Source organism: Magnolia sinica, chromosome 14 (assembly GCF_029962835.1).
Source record: "Magnolia sinica isolate HGM2019 chromosome 14, MsV1, whole genome shotgun sequence".
In the NCBI taxonomy this organism is placed as follows: Eukaryota; Viridiplantae; Streptophyta; class Magnoliopsida; order Magnoliales; family Magnoliaceae; genus Magnolia; species Magnolia sinica.
In genome coordinates, this window is record NC_080586.1 from 40,665,050 (window position 1) to 40,686,300 (window position 21,251).

Consider the following 21,251-nt stretch of genomic DNA (forward strand, 5'->3'; position numbering starts at 1 on the left):
CCAAGCCGCCCTGAGACAGGAGACACTACCAAAAAACAGGGCAACGTCGACGGCTAAAAATTGTCGGCAATGACCTTCCCCGACGGCTTAGCCGTCGCAAGGTACGTCGGTGTTGCTCGCCGACGGATTACAACGCCAACGGCTAAAACCGTCGGCCTTTCCAATGGTAAGAACGACGGCTAAAAATCAGCAGCATCATCAGCGGCTAAAAACCGTCAGAGGTATCAGCAGTTAAACTCTGTCAACGTTATCGGCGGCTCATATCCGTTGGTGTTTTCGGCAGGTAAAAACCGTCGACGTGTTTAACGGCTAAAATTGGTTCACATTTTCGGCGGCTAAAATTCGTCTGTGTTTTCAGTGACTAAAAATCGTCGGCGTTTGCGACAGCTAAAAACCGTCGACGATTCTCATTAAATATAACGACGAAAAAAAATTAAGAACTTGGATGATATATTTGATTTTGATTTCTTCCTTTTCTATTGTGTAGACTTTCCTTCTCAAATAAGTTGGTTCCTTAGGGCTTTGGGGAAATTGGTATATGTAGTTATAGATGTGTATTACTCAATGCACACATCCAAAACTAGATATACCCATTTCTCCAAAGCTTTGAACGAACCAACCTACTTGAGAAGGTAAGTCTACACAATAGAAAAGGAAGAAATCAAAATCAAATATATCATCCAAATTCCCAATATTTGGATTGAATATATGCTTTAAAAAAAAAACCAAGAGAAAAGTTTAACAAAATTGCATTATTTTAATCCCTTTGGACTTTCCACCAAATATCAGTGCTGCAACCAAACATGGGCAAAACTCCTAATGCAGCCCAAATGGAATAAGCTGATGAACAAAATCAATCTCCCAACTTGTTGATTACAATCAAGAGTTACATTGGCGTTTCCATCCAGAACCCAACCCGAAACCTTGATAACCCGACCAAACTCGGGTTGGGTCAATTGGGTTCAGGTTCCAGCCTTAACATGGAGAGGTGGTAGCTGACAAATAGGGGAGGGAGAAGTTTGAAAAATAAATAAAGAACCAGTCTTACATAATGGGTACTTAACCCAAAAAAAAACAAAAAACAAAAAATCCACTCAACGTGTATGTGAAACAGATACAAATACAACAATCAGGTAATAGTCAAGGGTACTTAAGTGGAATAAGTCGCTGACTTATTGCAAGGGTATTTTAGTCATTAGATTATCACCTCACTTCATTATTATGCATAATCAGTGGGCCATAGACCACTTGTGGATAAGTCACTTCTCAAAATCATATAATCAGCCACACCTCAGGAAAGAAAAATCATATAGTCAGCCTACAAAAAGCACCGAATCTTGAATGCCCCAATGAAAATTCATGAAAAGGAAAGCCTGTTTACCTTAGTGATGGCACTCTTATCACCTGCTTTCTCTAGTTCTAGAATATCTGGTGTCTCCAAACTGATGATTATCTGCTTCATTTCTCGTCTCAACAAGCTACACACGAAGCTGTAAAATGCAACTCGAGTCAGAAAATAGTTGTCTATACCGTTCCGCTTTGACAAAAAATAGCCTAATATTCTGTACAATTACAAGTACTAGTATAGACACAGGCATCTGAGAGTACCCATCTTCCGGTCCATTTTGGTCCATTTCAGCCAGAATGTTTTTTACTCAGATTTCTGGCAATCTTAGTCCACATTTCTCGAGTCTTGACACATTTGGATGCATTTTTCCGTAAGGTAATCCCCACCCAATCAAATGGGAGGGTTGAAAACATGTGCAATCCTCTATTGTGGATGAGAGGGTTTCCTGCTGTCTTCATTTCTTAAAGTATTACATGCACCTTCCCTAAAATAGAAAACTTAAATGGCTGAAACACCAAAATGTATCATATGCATATCGGTAAAGAAGAAACGAAATGCCCGCTTGAAGGAATAAAAAACTACGATATCAGTCGTGCATATATTAGAAACGTACCCGATATTGATGGTGGTCTCCATCTTATCTCCAGTCAAGACCCATATTTTTATTCCGGCTTATGCTAGCTTGTCAATGCATTTAGGAACCTGACAGACGAGAAGAAAATCAGTTCCAATAAATACTCAATATCAAAAAGGTTTGCTCCATTCGTTTATTGAAATCTACAACCCACCCCGTTTTGCAGCTTATCCTCAACAGCTATGGCACCAAGAAGGATTAAATCCTTTTCTATCTTCTCTATCACTTCATCAATCAGTGTATCTCGATCTGCACTGACCGATTTCTTGGCCTCATTGAATTGCCAGTATTCTCTCTCATTAAGTTCATGATATACAAGCACCAATGTTCTCAAACCCGCATCAGCATACTCATTCAGGTGTTCCCTGGTCTGATCCTCAAACTCCCTTCCATTCTTTGCAAGTCTTTCAAACATGACACTGCACAGAAAAAATCTTTATAAGAATACAAGAGCTTTGAATCTAAAGTGTTAGATATAAGTGCTATATTGAAAGAACATCTTTTTCATGTTTAAATGACAATGGTATGGGAGGGGCCACATTTTGGTAGCCTAACACTTTCATCTGACAGGCCCCATCATGGCATGGGCTTATCAGACGATCCTAATTCCTAGCCATTGGCTTAGAAGGTCCATTGCAAATGGACATTTCCAACAACTGGACTGCAATTATCTGGTATCACCCGTCCTGATGGGGTCAGCCATATGAAAAGTTATTGGGCTGAAGTGAACAAATTGCTCGATTGGGAATTGTATGATACTCTATTGTAAGAAATTCAATTCAGAAGCACGATCGATACTTTTAACATATCGGAAATCCAAAGTAATTCTTGATTGTAATCAACCTATGTAATAGACTATTAGATAGCGCTTGATTGTAATCAACCTATGTAGTAGTCTATTACATTACACCTATGAGAGTTCTATGTTTGCAGCCAGTGTCAAACTTACGCCATAACTTCCATCATGAATCTAAACAACACGACATTCCAAATGGCTCTTGATAGAGTGGAATGGCGGAACAGGATTCATGTAGTCAATGCCAATTAATTGGGTAAGGCTTAGATGATATGATGATGATGAGAAATCCTGTGTGAGGGATCACATCAACAGTTTGGATTCACCACTTGAACGGAATGAGCATATAAGGACACTTCAGGTTTTGGTGCATCATGATTTGATGATTCCTCTAACGAGTACAGAGTACCTAAATGTTCCCAGTATTGACAAGCATCTCCTTAGTGCAACTTCTCGTTTCATGAGCATGACAGCTGCAGCACCATCACTAACTTGACTTGAATTGCCTGAAAATAGAAATGGATTAAAATGGATAGCCAGCTCGAAATGACAGAAATGGCTCTTCATGAATGAATGGAGTTGTACCTGCAGTGGTAGTTCCACCATCTTTGAATAAGGTTGCCACTTCTATGATCAATGACCTGTAAAAAAGTCCCAATATTCGTCTTCATTCTGGAGATCTGGATGTTTAGTAACCATGTTTCCAATGAGAAAAAAAACATTGCGTCCAAACCTTCATGTATACAGGGACAATTTCATCAACGAATTTTCTTGCAGTAGCAGCTTCTGCAGCCTTTTTATGAGATAAAAGCTGTAAGGAAAAGAAATAAAAGCATACATAAGAGGCTTTAAGTACTCCAACAACCGTTACCATTCCAAGGAGCAATGAAAAAAGACTGTTTGAACTACAAATACTCAAATATCCTATAAAATGTTTGAGGCATTCACGTCAAAGAGAAGAACAGTGGAAACTTACAGCAGCTTTATCTTGATCAAGGCGTGACACTCTGTATTGCTCTGCCACAATCTCTGAGGTGATTCCCATGGGAATCAAGCAGTCTTTAGCATCTTGGTTTGGACGGATATGAACTTGCCCCATCAGATGCATCAGAAGATGGGTAATGGTAAAAACTGAAACTGTTTTGCATAATCTCTTGAAGAAAGAAAATTAAAGAGCTCCTTTGATCCAGTAAATCAGGCATTCATAATGCTTGTTTATCTATGAGAAGAAACATAATTTTAATAAAATGATTAGCATAACTGAGGATTGAAAGTAGGTTTATGAGCTCCAACATCGATGGACATGGATTCAACTCCAGCTGCTATGCCTATGAATTTTTAGAAGAGAAGTATCATCAAAGAAGCTCAAAAGCTAACATTTTCACAAGCATGAACATGCATATTCAAGAGAATGAACTTACCAATTTCATAAAAACCAGACTTTATTACTGCCACAACATCGGCTACTGCTTGAAGTCCAAATGCGCATTGCCGGTTCACCGTCTTGATTGGCACGCTCTTTGCTAGAATGGCTAAGAATGAGACATCTAGAATCCTAGATATACCCTACAGAGGAAATTTTGCAATGTTCAATCAAGCACCTTACTCAGCCAATGAATTACATAGACAGCAGACCTTCTGGTGACCCAAGTTGTTCACACGATATGTCATGTTGTGGATGGGGTATACAAGGTACCCCAAAAATCTTCCACATCAGATGACCCTACATGTACTTACAAGTGGATCATTTGCTGTAATCATTGATTTGCAAGTCACCATCAGATGGCCATGATCATCTAAAAGGGAATATTTGTGGTTGGGGCTTCGCCATTAGCCAGCCACATGAAAGGCTTAGATTACCAAAAGATGGGCCTCACCTATACCATTTCTAGGATGAATATAGAAGGACATCATTGCTTTTGATTGAGCATCATATCTACCTCCTTTTATTCTATAACAATCCAAATATCATTAACCTGGAAAACCAGCAAAGAAGGCTGTTAGGCGGCACTCTGCTGCTCTAATATTGCCCATAGCAAGAACATTTCCAACAACTACATCGCCAATTTCTAGTGGACTGACTCCGGTGTTCTCCAACACAGCCTGTAACATGTCTAGCCCGATCACAACCCAGTCGTATCCATGATCACACAGTATTCTTAAGGAGTTATTTGGATGGTGATAAATGGTTTACATTCACTTAACAGGTTGTAAATAATTTACAGCTTGTCTGTTTGGCTTTACTAGTAAATCATTTACAATGTTTGGATAGCCTGTAAATGGTAAATGAAATCTGCTTTATAGGCTTTCATTCGATAAAATAGAGCCGTTTCCATCTCCTGATTTACTAGTAAATGAAAACTCAGCTTTTTGTTGGTAAATGAGAAAGGGAGATTTACTAGCAAATTAGAGTATCCAAACACAAGTAAATAATCCGCGTCCATAGACACCTCTCATAGACACGCACGCCACATATGTGAAACGTCATTTTCAAACCAAACTACACTCGCTATATTCAAATCTCACGCAGCGACTTCATTCCCCCACTCTCTCCCTCGATTTCCTCACTCTCACCTCTTAGTCTCTCTCTATTGAAGTAAAAAAGAAGAAAAAAAAAAAAAAAAAAAATCTCTTTTTTGTTTTTTCAATCCATCGTCCATTTTCTTCTTAACAAGAAAATCCATATATACTAATATTCCCATTTTTCTATTTTTCAAAAGAATGAGTTCGGACTCCGAAAGCGTCAGCTCTAGCACTCGTACTTTCAACCCAAACCCTAACCAAGGACTCCAAAATTACCAAACTGCCAATGTGCGGGAACCCCCCAAATATAGGAAAATCTAAAGACTTGCAGTCAACTATGATGTAACGTAGGCTACAAGCGACTTAAGCTATTTTCATGAGTTACGTAGCATTAAGGCTACGGTACGCTATGTAGCATTAAGGCTATGCTACGCTACGTAGCGTAAGCTACATGCTACATAGTGTAGCTGCTTAGAATGTTTGTGAAAAATGGGATTGGAAGCAATCTGAAAGGCATTGGCATCGTCTTAAATGAAGGGGTGTTACAGTGTTAGGGTGCCCCCAAATTATTCATGAATTACCAAGTGCCAGAAAAAAATAATCTCTAGTAGCTGATAATTGCCATGTATTTTGGCTTTGATGGGAGATTTTGAGATAGTTTGTTGCTTTTCATGTTTCAAGGAAATGGGGGAAGGACTGAGAAATATACCCCAACCAGTAGTAGATTTGTGAGAAATGGGACAAGTGGCTCAATTTGCATCAGCATTAAGCAATTATTCGGAGGAAGTAGATTAGAGGAAGAACAAACCATGACTAGCTATAGCACAAAGATATCTGATAATTCAATGTACAACAATAAGAATGGGTAGTCAAGGATGTCATATGAATTGATCGACAACATCTTTTTTCATGTGCTTTGTTTGGTTCAGATATAGCCAGATAAATGAAACCACCCATGAGACATTTGCATTGAGTATTTGAGTGGGATATTTAGCTCATGGGAGTTTTACCTAGGCGATTGTCCATTAGAGTGCTAGAGAAAAACATCTTCTGTATTTTTTTTCCTGATTGACAAATATTCTATTGGGAAATGGAGGCTTGAAGGTGAAAGGACGTGGACCCTTCATTCTAAATGAACACATTAGATGATCTGTTAATTCTCTAATACTTCAAAGATCATCCTTGATATGTAATCCTCTGGAATACTGAATGACCATAGATGCTGTGGATAGAGTCTGCTACTAAGACAGCATTTTGAAAATTTTCTAACCATGTAGGTGTGGAGTTATGTGGGTGGAAATAAGGTCAAGTGGGTTTGGAATTAAGGACAAGTCTGGAGAGGACAGATCAAGGCTATGGTTTCCCATCTTCTTTCTCCAATTGTCTTTCTAATACCCAACATAAATCTCCCAAACTGCACTAAATATGGAAACTAAAATTTCCAGAAGCCCATTGCTTGAAGACTGGTTAACACTATGTGTATGGACCTCACACAACTGTGCAGGTGCGGAGAATCACATGGTTGATGCAAACCTAGCCTTAATCTGCTGCTATATTTAATTCTCAAATATTAGCAGCAGATTGCATAAACTCTTTAAATAGCAGTTGTTACTGACAATCCTTCGAAGCATAGAATCTGTTGCATACAAGGGCTGTACAATTGCTGCCAATTGGTCATTCTTTGCAAATTACAACCCATGATTATATCAAGGAGTCTGTGGCTGTGTATGGGTCACGTGCACACTACTTGAAAGAACAGTATGATAGATGTTTATGTAAATAGGATACTGCTGCAGTAAATGGAACTCAATGCTGAATCTAGAAAATATTGCTGGATATAGCACCTAGTTGGGTCACCACAGATCAACTAGCTAGCAATCTTGGTTGTCTAGATCAATCTTAAAAATTATAGTTCAAAAGCAGACAATAAAGAGCACAAATTCTGATTATAAAGGTGATATTTAGAGTTAAGCTTACCATCATTGTCATGTTGAAACCGTTCCTTGAATACGGGGACTTCCCTTATTGATCTAAAACAGTCAAAGAGAATTACAATTAAAAGAAAGAAAGAAAAAAGAAAAGAAAAGAAGGCAAGCAGGTAATTAGACACTCAAATGCAACCAAAAAGAAAAATATAAACTTATATGGTTAACTCCCCCTGAAGTGACACCTACACCAACCTGCAACAACGGAAACCAGATCAGTCCTAAATGTGTACTTAGCAATCAAGGCATCAAAAAAATGTAAGAGTACCTTCGGGGTGAGAACCAGCCAGTGTAGCTTCAGCAGATGATCCTGCAACACTCAAAACCAGATCCGGCAAATAAGAGTACCTCTGGCATCAGCATCTTGCTATTTACATGATTTTAAGATAGCCAGAGTAAAACCATTTACCCTTGAAGTAACTTACAGCAGATGGCACTCTGTTTGAGTGCAATTTCTGTACACCTGCAGAACCACCAGCAGCCGTGGAAGAAATTATAGCAGAACCACGTAAAAACTTATCGTTGGAGCTGATCGCATTCTCTGCAACAGCTGCCATGGATGATGAAAATTCCCTACAGTTCTCTCTCTCTCTCTCTCTCTCTCTCTCTCTCCCCTCCCCCAAGTGCAAATTACACTTGAAGAAGTGAAAATTATTACAAATCTTTTAGTTCCTCAAATGGAGGTTGAAAATTGAAATGCCAACCAAATATATCAATGTATAAATGTGGGTGTTAAATCCATTCCATTCAATATATGTGGGTGTAATCTTAAGTAAGTGTTAAATTCATTCGATTCCATAATATACATGCATCTGTCTATGTTATTGTATAGTTTAAAAACAAAAGTTAATTGTGTTAGTTATTGTAATGTCTAATATTCATAAACTTCATGGATAGATGGTTAGAAATAGCTTGGGCCAGACGACAAATCCTCCTACACCGACCTCTCCAAGCATATCATGATAACCATCTTCCTTCCATAGTTCTGACCGCGGAGCTATAATCTCCATCAGGACGACACTAAAATTTCCATCGTCCATTTCTGCTCCACGGACATGGGTATTTGGATCAACTGCATGCACCTCACCACAAGCAATTACCCATTTCTTCCAATCACAGAGATCGCATCTCTTACCAAGATTTACCAAATCAGGATACATGTACACATATAACATGTCATTAGTATTTTTAAATGGAGGTGCATATAATCATAAGCTTAAATTAGTATTAGAGAAACGCATACATACCGACGATGCATGACTAGATTTAAATGGAGGAATTGTCGGTGGAGCCACATCCCTTTGTTCCCCTTGCTTATCTACAAAGCAATTAAACTTCTGGCGGAGATCTCCCAGGCTTTTCTTCACTTCATCTAATTCATCTACCAAATTATCTCGTTCCCGCGACACCGCACCAAGCTTGTGTACAATAGGCATTGTCTTCTTCAATGCAATCTTACCTACATTTCCACCTATCCCCCGCATGCGCCCTCTACTATCACTCCCAATTGACTGTAAACAAATTACAATTAGATTTATCACAGAATGCATAAGTCTAAATAAACTAAAGTATTTGAAGGACATGCATATATACCTGTGTAAAGGCATCATCTACACTGGTCATCCGAGATGCAGGATTACTACTTTGAATCAATTTTATTTTTTCCTATGACAACATCCAAAAGAAAAATATTAGTGCAAGAAAGAAGCATTTAAAATTCACATGGATAATGAAGGATGTACGAGGGTTGCACTTACAAAGGTTTCTGGAAACTGCACTTTGTTATCCTTTGTTGTATGGGCTCGGATGTACACCTCAGCCCTACCAACCTCGGCATCAGTAGTAAGATTCCTCTCAATTGCCTTTTCCACATAACATCCATGCCAAAAAACAGAAACAATGGAATTAAACAACTAATAAATTGAAATAATCATCATAAATAAAGTAGAGCTATGTTATTTTAGGACACATACCATCTCATGACGTGTGGCAGCCATGCTACACCGACCAAGTGTAGAAGGGCCAACTTGTTTGGCCCGATTGGATGCATTTCTTACACTTGATTCCTTGAATTTATCAGTATTGCAATAATCCACAAAGCTCATCCAATCCTCAATAGGGACACCAATACGGGCGGGATACGATTTCACAACTGCAGGATCCTTGTCCTTAATATACTTTTTATGCAAATTGTTCTTGAAATTTCTCCAAGTGGCCATACAGCGATCACGAACGTATTGTGGCCACATTTCTTGGTTACCCTGAAATTCATAACTACACGCCAGGATATCACTGACCCTCTGAATGTACTGTGGAGGCACTTGGTGAAAGTCTGTGTAGGTGATCGGAATGTGTGTACGGGTGAGAACACCAATGCTTGAATTGAATGCGATCTGATTTGCATCCCCTGCATTCGGTTGCCCAAATTCATTAATCCTAATGACCCTTTTCAATGAAGTCTTCTCATGTAATTTTGAACCTCGCGTAGGACCTCTCTTCTTAGACAATGAAGATGACGACCTGCCTGCATAAAAAGAAAAATAGCTACACATGTTTCATCATCACCAATACAAAAGATATTTTAAATCTAGACAATTAAGGAAGGATATCTTATTACCTCTAGCATCTTCAGGGGCTGCATCTGCAGGGGTTGCATCTTCAGGAGTTGCATCCCTTAGCAGCTCTGCCTCGAATGACTCTGCCTTTGAATGAAAGATCATTTTAAAAGAAATTTTAAATCTAAACAAGTAACAAGAGCTATGTTATTACCCCTAGCATAAAAAGAAAAATAGCTACAAACATGTTTCATCATCACCAATATAAAAGAAATTTTAAATCTAAACAATTACGAAAGGCTATCTTATTACCTCTAGCATCTTTAGGGGCTGCATCCCCTAGCGACTCTGCGCCGAATGACACTGCCTCTAAGTGAAAGATCATTTTAAAAGAAATTTTAAATCTAAACAATAACGAGAGCTATGCTATTACCCCTAGCATCTTTATGGGATGCATCCCCGAGCGGCTCTGCCTCTAGATCCATCTTCAAGATCTACTTTGTAACGTAATTACTATAAAAATTTCTATCCAAATAACAAAGTACCAGGTATAATAAAGAGACGAGTAAATTAATTCATAAATTTTTTCTATCACATTAATATGATAATGGAAAATTAAAAAAGGGCATAAATCAAAATCATTTCGATACATGCATAATATAACTAACAAATCAAGTTTTTTCCCCTGCTCTCTTTCTTTTCTTTTTCTTTTCAACAACCACACAAATATCTTCAATGTCATTGAATAACAACTCGCCACCCATGTCTACTTTGCTAAGATCAGGTCTTACTTCAGCCTCAGTTACAACCTGTGTTTCTGATAAAAGGCTTGTCTCATCTTCAATGAAAATCTTTCTTGGAACCTCCAAGACCACATGCCAATCAGGATTTTTTGGATCTCTAGAATAGAAAACCTGCATGGCATGCTCCATGAGAATAAATGGCTCATCACCCACAAGTTCTAAATTGAGAAGATTAGACAAATTCACCAGTCTCAAATTCCCTACCACATCGAAAGAAACACCTTGGTGCGTCACCTTCACCCAATCACACTTAGTAGGACTGGCTTGTACCCTTCTCGGTACTCCAGCTGGATGATTTTGCGGAGGACTCCGTAATAGGGTACGGATTCATCCACTGGATTCTTATCCTTAGCACTAGATCGGAAGGTGGTCATACTCTCTGTGCTAACCCCACTGTTCTGGTTCATTTTATTCTCTTCGTATTCCTTGGTGACGAAGAGGAAACCATTGATACAATACTTATTGTACTGCATTGCAAAAGCCTTTGGTCCCTCAACTATATCTTTGAAGACTTCATTACTTGATTCATTCAAGTCTAGTTGTTTCTTCAACCAAGGTATGAACTCATCATCACTCGCTACCTTAGTCCTGGTCCCGACAACTACATTACGTTGCTTTAAGAAATTAGCATATTTCCTGCAAGTTAAGAAGGTTGTTACAAAATTGACAATTTTTTTCATAAATGTTGTTACAATGTTGTTGAATCAAATTTGAAAAAAAAATAAAAATTGAAGAAGACATATACATACAAGCTAAGTCCAGTTCGTACCCTTGCCATGTCTCATAGTTAGGATGCCTCCTCAGTACCCACGTGCGAGCCTATTCATACTCAATACCTTCTAAAATGACACTTTGACCAAGGCCAACTGGGCCAACCACGTCAACATCGAAGTCCTCAAAATATCTTGCAACTTCAACATGAGTGAAATTGATCCGTGTAACCATTTTTCCACTTTCTCCAAGAGGCTTATGTTATTTTTCCCTCTATACTGGTTACAGTATATAAGTGTCTCATCTTGGATGTATCGTTCTACTATACAACCTTCAGGTCATGTCATATTGCGGACGTGCACCTTAAACATCTTCATGAACCTAAAAGAGTTAACGACACATTAGAAAATGTAATTGCAGATGTTGGATTGGTTTATTTAGATTAAAATCATATCATACCTTTCGAATGGATACATCCATCGATAGTAGTCCTGACCACATACGCGAGCCTTGTAAGCCAAGTGGAAAAGCAGATGCATCATCACAACAAAAATTGAAGGAGGGCATGTAATCTCGAGCTCACACAAAGTCCTAGCAATGCCCTTCTCGAGAGCCATTAACATTTCAATACCTATGGTTCGAGAGCATAAGGCATTGAAAAATGTACTAAAGCTTCTAATTATAGTACGCCTATGCTTACTATCCCTGAATGCATGTTGGATCAAAATTGGAAGCAGATGTTGCATCAATACGTGGTAATCATGAGACTTCATTCCCTTTAAATCGACACTATCTTCATTTACGATGTTCTTCCAATTCCCACTAAAACCAACCGGAACACGAAGCTCACGTAAAGTCTGGATGAAAAGTTTTTTTGCTTCTTTTCGAAGGAAGAAAGGACCTCATTTTTGGATCACCTTGCCATCAGTATTTTCTAGCCATAAATACTTCTTAATTCCTAGCCGCTCAAGTCTCTGCATGTGTTAGCGTCATCCTTGGTTTTGTCCGTTGTGTTCGACATCAATGCAATAAGGATTTCACATACATTCTTCTCAATGTGCATAACATCAAGATTATGGCGTAGGGGAATATCCTTCCAGTACTCCAGATCGTATAATATGGATTGCTTCAAGCATGTTGATTCTGCATCATCATTTTGTTCCCGTCCTCCTTTTGTACCACTTTGTTTCCTCTTTCCAATCTTGCCCCACTGCACATTTAGTTTCGAAACGATGCTTTCCACCTCAATCCCAGTCAGACGAATCGGTTGTGGTCGCAACTCCACCTTCTTATTGAAGGTGCCTGCACTTGTATCTTTTCTGGCCTTATTGTTTAAAGGCAACCACCATCTATGACCCATATAAACGTGTTTCTTTCCATGGTGTAATCGCAAGGAATCTGTGTGGGGACCACATGCAGGACAACCATACTTACCCTTAGTCCTACAACTAGAAACATTACCATATGTGGGAAAGTCATGAATTGTCCACAACAAGATGGCAGGCATGTTGAACATGTTTCCATGGTATGCATCGAATGTCGTGATCCTTTTCCGCCACAAGTCTTGAAACTCAGCAATCAATGGCTCCAAATAAACATCAATATCCTTCCCGGGCTGTCGTGGTCCCTTGACGAGGAAAGTGAGCATAGTAAATTGCAGTTTCATACAACTTTGGTGGAAGGTTATACGTCACACACATAACAGGCCAGGAACTGTATGACGTGCTGAAAGTACCAAAGGGGTTAAACCCATCTGTAGCTAGACCCAATCGAACATTGCGAGACTCTTCTAAAAAATCCTTATACTTGTTGTCAAGAAACTTTCATGTGCTGAAGTCCACCGGATGCCCCATCTTTCCACTCTGCATTTTTCCGGTTGAGTGTTAGGTCATCTCCTTTGCCACCCATGGCACACTGTACATTCTTTGTAGCCTTGGTATTAATGAAAAATACCTTAGCACGTTAGTAGGTACTTTAGCTCGTTTCGACTTGGAATCAACATGGGTCTTGTACCTAGAAGTACCATAGTTTGGACAACTCGTCTTCGTCTCATGCTCTCTCCAGTATAACATGCAGTCATTTGGACATGCATGAATCTTCTGGTAATCAAGACCCAACTTGGTAATGATCTTCTTCGCTTGGTAGGTATTAGTTGGGGTATTATTACCGAATGGCAAGACATTCTGGAGTAGTTGAAGAAGAGCCATAAAGCTTTGTTCATTCCATCCATGGTTCACCTTTAATTTAAAAAGTTGTACAATGAAAGTCAGCACGGTGAATTTGTGACAACTAGGATAGAGCTCAGTCATCGCATCTCATACATTTGCTTTAAAGTCATTGGTTGAAGCATCTTCAACAATGTCTTCAGCTTCGGGGTCTACATTGGGTTCATCTTGAATAACTTAGTCCAGGTTATTACAACCGAGGTCTTCAACAACCACATTGACAATGTTATTTATGTCTGCCACACTATGATACTGGTGAGAAGTGTGTTCGGTACACTTGGGTGATTCAGGCTCACCGTGCATGTTCCACACCCTATATGTTGGATTAAATCCATATTTAATCAGATCTGCATCTAGTACATGGACAATGAATGGTTTCTCTACTAGGAAGATGTTCTTTTACGAACTTCACAAAGCTCATCATACCATCTATAAATTGTAGGTCCGGGTAATGTAGAGTAATCCACTCCCTAGAGTCCATTGGATACCACCTGTAGGTAGGCACACGTTTATACACCTAATTCATCATGCAACTAACTATTGACAACATTTATAAAAATAAAAGATATCCAACTAATTTTATGTAACAACTTGCAACTTAACCTACTGGGAACCGTTATGAACTGTAATATCTTACGGCAGATCAGGTTCTGAGGAGTTACAAGTTGAATTAATACAAAAGAATATAAATGAAGAAATATAAATATAAATTAAGCAAGACTATAGGTAGGCACACGTTTATACACCTAATTCATCATCCAACTAACTATTGACAACATTTATAAAAATAAAAGATATCCAACCAACTTTATGTAACAACTTGCAACTTAACCTATTGGGAACCGTCATGCACTGTAATATCTTACGGCAGAGCGCATTCTGAGGAGTTTCAAGTTAAATTAATACAAATTATACCTGATGAAGCAAGTTCTTATCTGCAGCAAGAGAAGTGGACTTCTAACAAATAGGATTATATTCCTGAAACAAAACAAGCACCATCTTTCAATTCAAGCTATATCAAAACATCACAGATATATGGTTGATTTGATTAAAGAGGCATTTAGCATTCTATGGAAGCATTTAACGCACCACATAATCCATTGCGTTGTCAGAATGCATCGTTAATATTTGAAATAAGTTGACCACTTTGCTAAGAAGAAAAGAATTAGGGATGATTTCATTTTGTGAGCTAAAGGAAATACAATCATGGAATAAATACTAGTCATAAGGGCATTGAGTGAAAGAATACATATTTCTGTTATCTTCTCGAGTTAGAAAAGAAGTTTGTACTCTCCATATCTTTTTGTGCATATCAATAAATTGTTGTTCATACTTGCTTCTACCTAGACGAACCAATTGTCTCTATCTACAGATGCTAATTGTCTCCATCCCATTCGGTAACATACCATGTACTATCCTCATACAGTTTGCATGCGAGTCGAAATTTCGACAGCACCTCCCCATATTCTCCAGATATATGTAAAATTCAATACTAACTAGTTGCCACATGTAATCTATTACACGTGAATAGAGAAAACCGAATAGTAAAGAACCACATATCCACAGAAAATATAGGGAGACACTACCAAATTTCCAACTACATGTAAACTGAAAATGATGACAACCTAAGTACATGGTATGGTACCGAATTGTCCAAAATGGGAAAATTTAGGAATCCATAAAGAAGAAGCATTTTCAGTCAAATGAATATACTTGTTCAATATAAATTCCTAAACGGGGGGGATACATTGTAAACCACTAGGTGGCATAAATACTAATTGTAATTGTATCACGACGGAACATCTAAGAAGAAATGGGTTATAGTGAAACACAATCAATTATTTCAACAGTTTTTGAAGCATAACTATAAATAAGTATAGAAAACATATTTATCTCAAAAAACATCATACACAGTCTAACATATTTGTACTTCATGTGCAAGAGCTTCACCTAAATGACCCAAGTCGTGTTGTTGTGTATGTAGCTTGCCTAAGCAATCCAACCGACAACCCCTGGAAAAAAGAAGAAGAAGAAGAAGAAGAAGAAGAAGAAGAAAACCACTACATCTTTAGACACCTTAAAACAAAAAGGCCTTAAACAAAAATAGGATGTAATACTCTGAAACCTTAAATAGGTTGATAAAGCCAAAAAATAGTTAAAAATGATAAATTGCAAAAAGAAAAACCAATATCAAGTCACAGAAAGGGCATCTCTAAGCCTATAACAATGAACTTGCAGACGAATTGTGAAAGGTTTTACTACTTGCATTAAGAATCCAGAAATCATTTAGAGAAACATTTAAAAATAATAAAAATAATAATAATAATAATACAAGTGGTTAAAAAACAACTCCCATAGAACATTCCTCCATTCATCTTTAAAGAGAAAACCAAGAGCATTAGAGGTTATACTCTAAAACACTTATAAACATGTTGCAAAAAGAATAATTAAAAAGGTAAATGCATATTGCTTATTAATTTAGGTCTAATACTATTAGTTTTCTAAGGCACTACTGCAGTAGGTTATCCCACCATGAAACTCAAAAATCAACTCAATTCAACCATTAAATGTCCCCTGTATGAATGTAGTGCTTTTAGGGTGGTTGTTTGCTGTTTTCTATTGTGTACCCCACTTGATAGTTGGATCCACCTGATTTTTTGGGCATCCCATTTTCATAGTGGGAGAACCTTAACATATAGGCAAGATGTCATACAAATACCATGGTGATCCCCACATGCCAAATAGCTAGACATACAACTTAAATGGCATACATAAGTGTTTACAGAAAATTTTGAGCCTTCTCTCACTTAGCAAAGCTAGTTTTTATCAGGTGTTCACCAAGTAACTAGTGAGAACAATCTAAATGCTACTTTTTAAAAAAAATTTATATATATTTTTTATTTTTATCATAGTTCAGTTACCATTGGGAGCATGAAATGAATGGTTTTTTGATCTCATGCTTATGTTCTACGCGTTCAGAATAACATCAGGAGTTTCAACACCCGGTCAAGGGTTCGAGTGCCCATAGGTGGTAAAATCACACTACGGCTGAGTGTGTGGGGGTGTGTACATGTGTAAAAAAATAAAAAGAGAAAAAAGTAAAAGAAAAACTATTCTTAGCCGGAACTAAATTGGCTAAGGCCTGGAAATACCACCTGCACCTGCACCAATCAAATATAGCTTTTGGAGAACCATCATATCCACTGAATCCGCATCCGTTTGAAGGTGGTTCGGAGTAATACGTCACAAGGTGGCTCATCCATTACCTCAAGGATGGGCTGTACCAATGGGAGCCCTCCTAGTCAGGCCTCAACAAACTCGACATGGAGCCAGTATAAACATCATGATCGGTCCACCAACACTTCAAATAGGCTTCATTTTTCAGCTCATGGCTAAAAATGGATAGAAGGCATCCATCATACAGCGATGGGTGTTACAAAGCTTTCAATGGTAGACGATAAAACAGGGTGGACACTATTCATTCATTTTTCCAGATCATTTTAAGGCATGAGCCTAAAAATGCACGAAAATGTTCACAGTGATCAGGTAATGCAGCTCTCACAAAAATGCCACGTTAGTGCTTATGCAGTGAGGCCACCCCATCACCAACACGTGCAAGTCTCATTCACATTCCTCGATGGAACATACAAACAGTAAAGAGAACTTGACACTTCACAACATAGAATGAAAGCCCAACATTCAATCCCATAAACAGCCATTGCGGCCATTTCAATTGTGGAGTAAAGTCCTCCATTCAAAAATCATGATTGTGTGTTGTGTTCGTAAGATAAGGAAATGAAAATTTAAAAACAGGGGCTGAAACCCCTGCCTCAACACCCATCTGGTATTTCAAGTATCATTTTTTAGAACACGTTAAAGGCCTGATTGCTAGATGCCAAAAAATGGGATCATCTCATATTAGTTAAACAGTAATTACACATTAGAGATGTTGTTGTTGGTTATCATGATTATTTTAATCCTAAAGACCCTGTTTGGTAGACACCTAAACATGAATTCATCTCAATTTAGCTGACACTGACAGTAATTATGTATTGTAGGTGTTGACCTCTAATACAAAATGTGTTCCTCTCATTTTAGTTAACAACAATCATTATCTCCAATACATAATTACTGTCAGCTGAAATGAGATGAACTCATTTTTTAGGTGTTTGCTAAACAAGGCCTCACCCAAAAAGCAATATGACCTCTAATACATAAAAACAATTAACAAAAATGTGATGAACTCATGTTTATGCATCTACCAAACTGGGCAGCCCTAGAAAACACGTTATAGTAGGGTAGTAGCACAGCAGTTCTAATACCAACAGCAGAAAAGGAGGTGGATGAATTATGAGGGGGGCCTGTCGATATCAGTATAAAGAGGTAAATATGCAGTCAGAATTTTTGTGAAGGAACATTAAATAAATTAATCTTCTACATCACCAAAAAGCATGTGTCAATGCATGCATTCATAATGAATAAATGAGCATGCATGTATGTGGTATATATGCTCGGATGGAACCCATGAAATTGCATATCACCAGAGGCTTACATAACCAGAGTAATTCTTTTCTCCATGGGAAATATGGGTGCAGGCATTGATTTTGATTGAATACAAAACTACAAGCTACACAAACAAACAACATATGCATGAAATGATATGCCATTCAACCAAATGTCGATCTGTATATGAACCCAACCCGGAGCCAAAACCTCGACTTGGACCCTAACCAGGAACTGAAGCCTCAGCCTAAACCCTAACCTGAAACTGAAAACCCCAAAACCCGCATCCCAAAAACCCCCGACACAATCCAAACCAACCCTTCATACCATCCAAACACCAAAATAGGGCCAAATGACCTCTCAGCACAGGTGGAAATTGGATTTTCACCTAAACATATTTCCAATCCCAACAACCTATCGCAACAATGGAAGATTGATGTCTGTGGTACAAAATGCATTGAGTTGAGTATGACAGTGGAATTGGAATTTCGCCGCTGCACGTTCAACCTGAAGCCCAACACCCTATCGCAACAATGGAAGATTGATGGAAGAAGACGCCGCTCGAAGGAAGAATACGCCGCTCGAAGACGCGCTCGAAGGAAGAAGACGCTGCTCGAAGGAGGAAGAATGAAAATGGGAAACGGGGGGCAACGGTGCTCGTTATTTTAGAATTCTCTGAGTAATATAAAATTTTCAAATCCGAAACAGTGTGCGTTTACCACTGTTTATAACAAAAATTCTATTACCAATCGTATATGCAAGAGGGACCATTTTCTGAATGGATAAGATTGTATTATGTAAGAAAATTATAAATATTAAATATTTACAACTAGAAGGATTATTTCAATGGTCTGGATAACTCTATATCATTGCCACTATTTTCATGAACGAGTCACCACTATTTTACATTATGCACAAAACTCACAATCTTTTCCAGAACAAAAAACGGTAACCATAGCTTTGCAAAGGGAAGGGCTTTATCGGCCCCACTAAGATGGATATGTTTCATCCACGTCGTCCATCCATTTTTCCACATTATTTTAGGATTGATCCCCAAAAATGAGCCATAAATAAGTCTCTTGTGGACCACAAAATGAGAAAACGCTGGACGGTTGTACGTCCACCATTCAAAACTTGTAGAACGCCGATGGATTATTGGGCTACGCTGATGGATTTTAGCCATCGATGTTACCGACGGATTTTAGCCATAGCAAAAACCACCCCAAGTCCGTCGGTGTTACCCTGTTTTCTGGTAGTGAGGTCAAGAAGAATCAAGCTTATTTGAAGCAGAAATTTAAGATAATGTCTCGCACTCTGAAAACCCTCATATGCTATATGCAGGATAAGGGTGTGCCTCCACCTTCACTAGAGTTAGCGGACTAGTCATGTGTTGTAGTTGTCTTTTAGATTTTTTTGTTTCTTGTTTTTTTATGTAATGACCCTCGTCAGCTTAGTTAGATGCTAGAATAGTTGGTGTTAAAACTTATACTAGATTAGCTCACATGCATCTCTGTCATGATTCATGTAATACTACATCTCATGATTGTGACATTTTTTGCTTAAATGAAATGCATGAAGCTTCTTTGATTTGGAATGTGTAGAATGTTTGGAAAATTGAATAATGTTACTTTAAATCTCACACATGTTACACCTTATGTTGTATATAAGGAATGCCTCCTAAAAACACTCGGAACATTACACGTCTCGCACTTGGCAGATCGATTGACAGGGCACCTCCCTTGAGCAATAGCCATATAGACCCCAGCTTGGGCCCCGATATTGAGACTATGCCGGATTCACAACTGGCCACTGACCCCACCAATGGACCAACACCTTGTGTACCACCGGTTCCGGAACAGAACCGTGCGTCTACATCGACGCCACACATGCCTTAAGCAGCTCCTCCCCCTGATAGGTTAGAGCAGATGATGCTCCTAATGCACCAACAACAGCAAGTTTGGGCCACTATTGCGGGGGCCATTTTCCAAAACATGAACATGATCCTACCTACACCACCTGTACAGCCTGCTGGAGCCATGAACATTAGTGGCTTGTTTGAACGCTTTCAGCATTTTCATCCTCCTACTTTGGCAAGAACTCATCGATCCGAGAATGCTGAGTATTGGTTAGACCGTATTTTCAAAATGTTGAAGTCATTGCACTGTACTGTGGCAGAGCGAGTGAAGTTGGTTACGTATATGTTCGAGAAGGAAGCTTGTCTTTGGTGGGACAGCATCCTACAGACTGTTCCCACAGGACATGTGTGGACATGGGACGCATTTGAGACTTGCTTCCAAGAAAAGAATTTTTCCCTCACTTACCGTAATGAAAAGGAGGGTGAATTTCTCCACCTCCGATAGGGAGGGATGACTGTTGCTGAATACGAGAATCGCTTTATGGAGCTGACCAGATATACTCCACTAATCCTAGTAGACGAGCCGATGAGAATGCGACGATTCTCAGAGGGTCTGCGGCCCGATATCCATACGAAGATATGTTGCGCTAGCATTCCCGACTATGCTGAGCTAGTGAACATGTCCCTGCGAGCTGAACAGGATGGAGACAGACTGTCTCACACATGTTTACCAATGGGCCCAAGACCTTGACCTGAAATACCAAACCGACCATTTCTCGGAAAAGAGGCCACGTGCAGATTCGCCTCCCTGGCTTATGGCTCCATCGACCTAGCCGAGGTGATCAGATCTCTGGTGCGCCTATTGTAAGAGGGCGGGCCATACAGACACCTACTATTTTACCAAGATGAAAGATAACGACTTTATGCCGCCTCAGAAGCTCAAATGCCAGCTGTCATAGGCTATTTTAGCTCTACCCCTATGATCTGCACCACCAGATAGCTATTCTATAGACCACCTGTACCTCGAAATAGGCCACCTCAACAACCTATGGCAGCGCAACCCAATCGTTCTCAACAAGCACGTGTACATGCACTTGCAGCTGAAGCATCTGAGTCAACAACTGTAGTGCCTTTAGTCTTAGAAGTCACAACCCACATTCAAGGTACACCTATATTTCTATTGGTAGACACCGGGTCCACTATTTTGGTAATATCTACTCTACAATCAAGCGCTTAGGGCTGAACATTATCCCTATGGTTGGGGTGAGAGTCTTTACCGCAACAGGGACCTTCTCCGACGCTGCTAAGCTTTG

At 39.0% G+C, this 21,251-nt stretch overlaps 2 protein-coding genes and 2 long non-coding RNA genes across 8 annotated transcripts; all 4 read right to left on the bottom strand.

Annotated features, from left to right (window-relative positions):
- Window positions 1-1,124: 1,124 nt before the first annotated feature.
- On the bottom strand, window positions 1,125-2,442 carry LOC131225915 (putative phospholipid-transporting ATPase 9). Of its 2 annotated transcripts, XR_009161613.1 has the most exons (3): window positions 2,137-2,442; window positions 1,962-2,050; window positions 1,125-1,490 (listed from the first exon to the last, which is right to left on the bottom strand). XR_009161613.1 is itself a non-coding variant. In XM_058221528.1 (2 exons), the coding sequence occupies exons 1-2, from the start codon at window positions 2,395-2,397 to the stop codon at window positions 2,021-2,023; spliced, it is 291 nt and encodes a 96-aa protein (XP_058077511.1). In that variant the 5' UTR covers window positions 2,398-2,442; the 3' UTR covers window positions 1,911-2,020. The 2 variants fall into 2 exon arrangements, 1 of the variants encoding a protein (XP_058077511.1); XM_058221528.1 differs by lacking the exon at window positions 1,125-1,490 and having other exon boundaries at window positions 1,911-2,050.
- A 955-nt stretch (window positions 2,443-3,397) lies between these two features.
- On the bottom strand, window positions 3,398-5,289 carry LOC131225318 (uncharacterized). 2 transcript variants are annotated; one of them, XR_009161299.1, is made up of 4 exons: window positions 4,200-5,289; window positions 3,755-4,106; window positions 3,512-3,589; window positions 3,398-3,419 (listed from the first exon to the last, which is right to left on the bottom strand). It is a non-coding gene; the product is annotated as an uncharacterized LOC131225318 (long non-coding RNA). The 2 variants fall into 2 exon arrangements; XR_009161298.1 differs by lacking the exon at window positions 3,398-3,419 and having other exon boundaries at window positions 3,427-3,589; window positions 4,200-5,286.
- A 2,772-nt stretch (window positions 5,290-8,061) lies between these two features.
- LOC131225638 (uncharacterized) lies at window positions 8,062-10,364 on the bottom strand. Of its 3 annotated transcripts, none has more exons than XM_058221201.1 (5): window positions 9,904-10,364; window positions 9,260-9,810; window positions 9,044-9,148; window positions 8,880-8,951; window positions 8,062-8,797 (listed from the first exon to the last, which is right to left on the bottom strand). In XM_058221201.1, exons 1-5 carry the CDS (start codon window positions 10,004-10,006, stop codon window positions 8,495-8,497), a joined length of 1,134 nt encoding a protein of 377 aa, XP_058077184.1. In that variant the 5' UTR covers window positions 10,007-10,364; the 3' UTR covers window positions 8,062-8,494. The 3 variants fall into 3 exon arrangements, with proteins under 3 accessions (XP_058077184.1, XP_058077186.1, XP_058077185.1); XM_058221203.1 differs by having other exon boundaries at window positions 9,731-9,810; window positions 9,904-10,358; XM_058221202.1 differs by lacking the exon at window positions 8,880-8,951 and having other exon boundaries at window positions 9,904-10,363.
- A 3,869-nt stretch (window positions 10,365-14,233) lies between these two features.
- On the bottom strand, window positions 14,234-18,668 carry LOC131225639 (uncharacterized). Its single transcript, XR_009161442.1, has 3 exons — window positions 18,533-18,668; window positions 15,531-15,592; window positions 14,234-14,558 (listed from the first exon to the last, which is right to left on the bottom strand). It is a non-coding gene; the product is annotated as an uncharacterized LOC131225639 (long non-coding RNA).
- Between the last annotated feature and the right edge of the window lie 2,583 nt (window positions 18,669-21,251).